At 50.4% G+C, this 5269-nt stretch overlaps 1 protein-coding gene across 1 annotated transcript in view; it reads right to left on the bottom strand.

Annotated features, from left to right (window-relative positions):
- Positions 1 to 2086: 2086 nt before the first annotated feature.
- Positions 2087 to 5269, bottom strand: part of imp4 (IMP U3 small nucleolar ribonucleoprotein 4) — a 23258-nt gene continuing 20075 nt past the window's right edge. Inside the window, exon 5 of the mRNA XM_043675116.1 lies at positions 2087 to 2162. Coding sequence (XP_043531051.1) covers positions 2087 to 2162 — 76 coding nt within the window. The remainder of the gene's footprint in view (positions 2163 to 5269) is intronic.

Genomic DNA, 5269 nt, shown 5'->3' with positions numbered 1-5269 from the left:
GTCTGCGTGGGTTTCCTCCCACAGTCCAAAGATGTGCAGGTCAGGGTGGATCGGCCACGCTAAATTGTCCATAGTGTTAGGTGCGTTAGTCGGGGGGGGGGGGGGGGGGGGGGGTTACTCTTCGGAGGGTCGGTATGGACTTGTTGGGTGGAAGGGCCCCTTTCCACACCGTAGGGAATCTAATCTAGGAAGCAGATTGAAGAATAGGATCCGAATGATAATCAGCTCTCGATTCCACCCAGTGCCAGCGAGTGTCGAAGAGGAGGTTGGTCCAGATGGTGCGGGAGGAAGGGTTTTATATTTCTCGGACACTGGGACTGTTTTGGGGGTGTCGGGTTGCCCCTGACCCAGAATGGGACCAGCGTCCTTGCAGGGAGGTTTACTAGTACTGTTTGGGAGGGTTTAAGCTAACTGGGCGGGCAGGATCCAGACAGAATGTTCCGAACAAGACGCTGACAGCAAAGAGAAAAGGCACTACAGTGCATCGCTTCTGGATTATTCCAATCCCATTTTCCGGCACTTAGCCCATAGGCTTGTGTGCCTTGGCATCGCTAGTGCACGTCTAATTATCTCCTTCAATGTTGTGAGCATTTCTGCCCCGCCGCTCGAAAAACTAGTGAATATATTGTCCAAACCTTCTGCTGCTTACCTTAAATCTATGCCCCAGTCAATGATCCCCCCCATCAAGGGGACAAGTTTCTCCTTGTCTGTGCCCCTCATCACTTTACACATTTCGATCATGTCCCCTCTCAAACACCTCTGCTCTGAGAAAAACAAGAGCTGTGTGTGGCTGGAAGAGCGCAGCAGGTCAGGCAGCATCCAAGGAGCAGGAGAATCGACGTTTCGGGCAAAAGCCCTTCATCGGGCCCATTCTCCTGCTCTTGGGATGCTTTTCCAGCACCACACTCTCGTCGCTGATCTCCAGCATCAGCTTTCTCCCTCGGAGAAAAACAACCCAAGGATACCCAAGCTCCTGCGAGTGGTCATCCACAACAAACTTTCCTGGACTGTTCATGCGGACGCACTGGTTACAAAGGCCCAACAACGTCTCTTCTTCCTCAGGCCGCTGAGGGAATCGGGCATGACGGCGAATACCCTCGCCAACTTTTATAAGGTGTGCCATCGAGAGCGTTCTGTCTGCCCCCTGGTACGGCAACGGTCCCGTTCAAGATCGGAGACGGTTACAGAGAGTGGGGTGAACTCGGCCCGGACAATCCCAAAGGCCCAACCTCCCATCTATAGAATCCACCTAGCAGGCCTCACTGTCAAGGAAAGGCCGCCAGCGTTCTCAAAGATCCGTCCCACCCTGGCAACGTTTTTCTACCATCGGGGAGATGGTACAGAACACACGCACCGGCCGGTTTCCAAACAGTTTCTACCCTCCTGTTGTTAGAATCGTGAACGGACTCACAAACTCTTAACATTGGCCTATCCCTGTGCTTTTGTTTTTGCCACTGTTTACCTAATATTTACTGAGCGGTGCGACTTAACTCTGTATCGCTCGCAAAACAAAGCTTTTCACTGTGCCTCGGGACAATAAATTCAATTCAATTTAACAATGAGGGACAAAATTCCAGATGCCTTCCTGCAGACCAAGCTTTTATGATTCATGCACAAGGACACCCAGGTCCCTTTGCAATATTTCATCATTCAAATAATACTCCTTTGTGTCATCCCTCCCAAAACCGGATGACTTCACATTTACTAGCTCCACCTACCCGCTCACTGAAAGTATGTCTGAACAAAATGGAATTTAAAACCGCCCACGATTATCACAAAACCAGCTCTGGTATTTCTCGCTGTGCATCACATTAGCAAATTTGCGGGTGACACTAAGGTCGGTGGAGTTGTGGATAGTGCGGAAGGATGTTGCGGGTTACAGAGGGACGTAGATAAGCTGCAGAGCTGGGCTGAGAGGTGGCAAATGGGGTTTAATGTGGAGGAAACCCACGCAGACGCGGGGAGAACGTGCAAACTCCACCCAGTCAGTCGCCTGAGGCGGGAATCGAACCCGGGTCCCTGGCGCTGCGAGGCAGCAGTGCTGCCCACCGTGCCACCGCGCCGCCCACAAACGAGTGATGACATCTTAGACGGCTGCCCAATTGAAACGAGAGGTCAAACCGAAAAGCCAGATCACATTGCTGGGAGTGTATTGTGGCCTCCTAATTGCGTGCAAGAAATAGAACAGTAGACATGCGGGCAAGTTTCAGAGAAGTTTAAAAATAATCGTTAAAAGTCACACACAACACCAGGCTGGAGCACGACAGGTTTAATCGGAAGCACTAGCTTTCTCAGCGCTGCCCCTTCGTCAGATGGTTGTTCATCTGCTCTTTGTTCAGTTGACCTGAGTGCAGAGATCGCAAGATTCCAAGATCGGCGAAACTTTTGCTATAAACTCTGTGTCTTGTGATCTTATACTCCGCAGCCACCCGATGAAGGAGAGGCGCTCCGAAAGCTAGCGCGCTTCCGATTAAACCTGTTGGGCTACAACCTGGCGTCGCGTGATTTTTAACTTTGTACACCCCAGTCCAACTCCGGCACCTGCGAATCATAAAAGTGATGTGGGTAGCGATGGTAGGGGGTTTCAACCTCGCCAACATCAGCCGGGGCGAGCGGTGGTGCGAAAGGCTCAGAGAGAGTGGGATTCGTGAAATGCGTCCAGGACAGTTTTTCAAGCCAGTATGTACGAGGGGGAGGGCGGTTGACGAGCCACTGGGTTATTCCATGGCTGGACGACTGTAATTACCCAACTGTGTGTTGCCACACAGCCACCCGTCTGACTTTAAGTCACAGATGGAAGGCGTGTTTGGCACGTCTGTCGGAATTGTTCAGTCAGCTTCAGGAGGATTCTGGGTGATGGAGCCTGTCTTCAGGTGATAAGCCTGGTTAACAGGGAATTCACGAAAATATCCAAGCTAGGCCGTAATCACTGGATGTGGACCGATGGCCACATGGGATATGAAAACAAAGATTACTGGGGAATGTCCCATGCCATCGACAGAGAAGGAAGGACCAAGACCGAGTGGTTTTCATTGAAGATTTCAACCGAATTTTAACAGCGTGGTTGCAGAAATGCAGAAGCTTTCAGTGAACGAAGGAAGGTCAGAAGGCATTTCCCAGCCTGAAAGCTGGATTAACCACCGCCCCAGTGTTAGCCACACCTAATGACGCAATAGGTGGCTATCGGCGTGAGCGATGTGGGTGTCGGCGCTGTCCTCTTGCAAGAAGATGACGAGAAGATAGAAGTTGAACATTTGTCAGCAGAAAGTGCACCCAACTCCAGCTCCTGGAAAAGCGTGTTGGGGAATTGGAGCTGGAGCTGGATGAACTGCGGATCATTCGGGAGGCTGAGGGGGTAATTGAGAGGAGTTACCGGCAGTTGGTCACTCCTGATGGGTTACAGTTAGGGGGAGGAAAGGGGACAGACAGACAGTGCAGAGATCCTCTGTGGACATTCCCCTCAGCAATAAGTATATCGTTTTGGATACTGCTGGGGGGGGGGGAATGACCTACCAGAGGAAAGCCATAGTGGTTAGTTCTCTGGCACTGAGCCTGACCCTGTGGCCCAGAGGGGAAGAGGGCAGAATAGAAAAGTGCTAGTGGTAGGGGACTCGATAGTTCGGGGAATCGACAGGAGATTTTGTGGTCAGGATCGGGATTCCCGGAAGGTATGTTGCCTCCCTGGTGCCAGGGTCTGGGACGTCTCTGATCGGGTGTATAAGGTTGTGAAAGGGGAGGGCGAACAGCCAGAAATCGTGTTACATATCGGCACTAATGATATAGCCAGGAAAAGGATCGAGGATATAAAAAGTGATTTCAGGGAGTTAGGGTGGAAGGTGCAGAGCAGGACAAACAGAGTAGTGTTCTCTAGTTTACTACCGGTGCCACGAGATGGCGAGGTGAGGAACAGGGAGCGGGCACAGCTTAACATGTGGCTGCACAGCTGGTGTAGGAGGGAGGGCTTCAGATATGTAGATAATTGGGATGCCTTCTGGGGAAGGTGGGACCTGTACAAGAAGGACGGGTTGCATCTGAACTGGAAGGGGACCAATAAGGTTTGCTCGAGTAGTTGGAGAGGGTTTAAACTAATATGGCAGGGGGGTGGGAATCTGAGCTGTATACCGGAGGTGAGAGTTGATGCAGATGAGGCAATAGCAAGAGGTAGACCAGCTAGTGGGAAGGACTTTCCCAGCAAGGAACCAAAGTATCAGTTAAAGTGTGTTTGCTTTAACGCAAAAGCTTCCATTGTCGAGGAAGATCTGCCTACCGAGTCAGTGTGGGTGGAAATTAGGAACAGCAAGGGAGCAGTCACCTCTTTAGGGATTTACTCCCAATAGCAGCAGGGAGATGGAAGAAAGCATAGGTCGGCAGATTGAAGTGTGAATGTAGTAGGGTTGTTGTAATGGGTGACTTTAACTTTCCCAATATTGATTGGAACCTCCTTCGAGCAGACGGTTTGGAAGGAGCTGTTTTTGTAAGGTGTGTTCAGGAGGGTTTCCTAACTCAGTACGTCGTCAGGCCGACGAGGGGAGAGGCCATTTTGGATTTGGTGTTCGGCAATGAGCCGGGGCAGGTGACAGATCTTGCGGTGGGAGGGCATTTTTGTGATAGTGAGCACAACTGCCTCACATTCTACATAGCCATGGAGAAGGAGAGAAACAGGCACAATGGGAGGATATTTAGTTGGGAAAAAGGAAACTATGAGGCGATTAGACATGAGTTAGGAAGCATGGACTGGGAGCAATTGCTCCATGGAAAGGGCACTATAGACATGTGGAGACTGTTTAAGGAGCAGTTGTTGCGAGTGATGCACAAATATGTCCCTCTGAGACAGGCAAGAAGGGGTAAGATAAAGGAACCTTGGATGATGAGAGCAGAGGAGCTTCTTGTCAAAAGGAAGAAGGCAGCTTACGTAAGGTGGAGGAAGCTAGGGTCTTCCTCAGCTCTAGAGGATTACAGGCAGGCTAGGAAGGAGCTCAAAAATGGTCTGAGGAGAGCCAGGAGGGGGCATGAAAAAGGCTTGGCAGGAAGAATTAGGGAGAATCCAAAGGCATTTTACACGTATGTGAGGAATAAGAGAATGATCAAAGAAAGAGTAGGGCTGATCAGGGATAGCATAGGGAACTTGTGTATAGAGTCTGAGGAGGTAGGGGAAGCCCTAAATGAGTTTTTTGCTTCTGTCTTTACTAAAGAAAAGGACCTTGTAGTGAATGAAACCATTGAGGAGCAGGTAATCATGCTGGAATGGATAGAGATTGAGGAAGCTGAT

The sequence above is a fragment of the Chiloscyllium plagiosum genome, chromosome 3 (genome assembly GCF_004010195.1).
Source record: "Chiloscyllium plagiosum isolate BGI_BamShark_2017 chromosome 3, ASM401019v2, whole genome shotgun sequence".
NCBI classification, from domain to species: Eukaryota; Metazoa; Chordata; class Chondrichthyes; order Orectolobiformes; family Hemiscylliidae; genus Chiloscyllium; species Chiloscyllium plagiosum.
The sequence above is the reverse complement of the archived record's forward strand: the minus strand, read 5'-3'. Positions and strand labels throughout refer to the sequence as shown.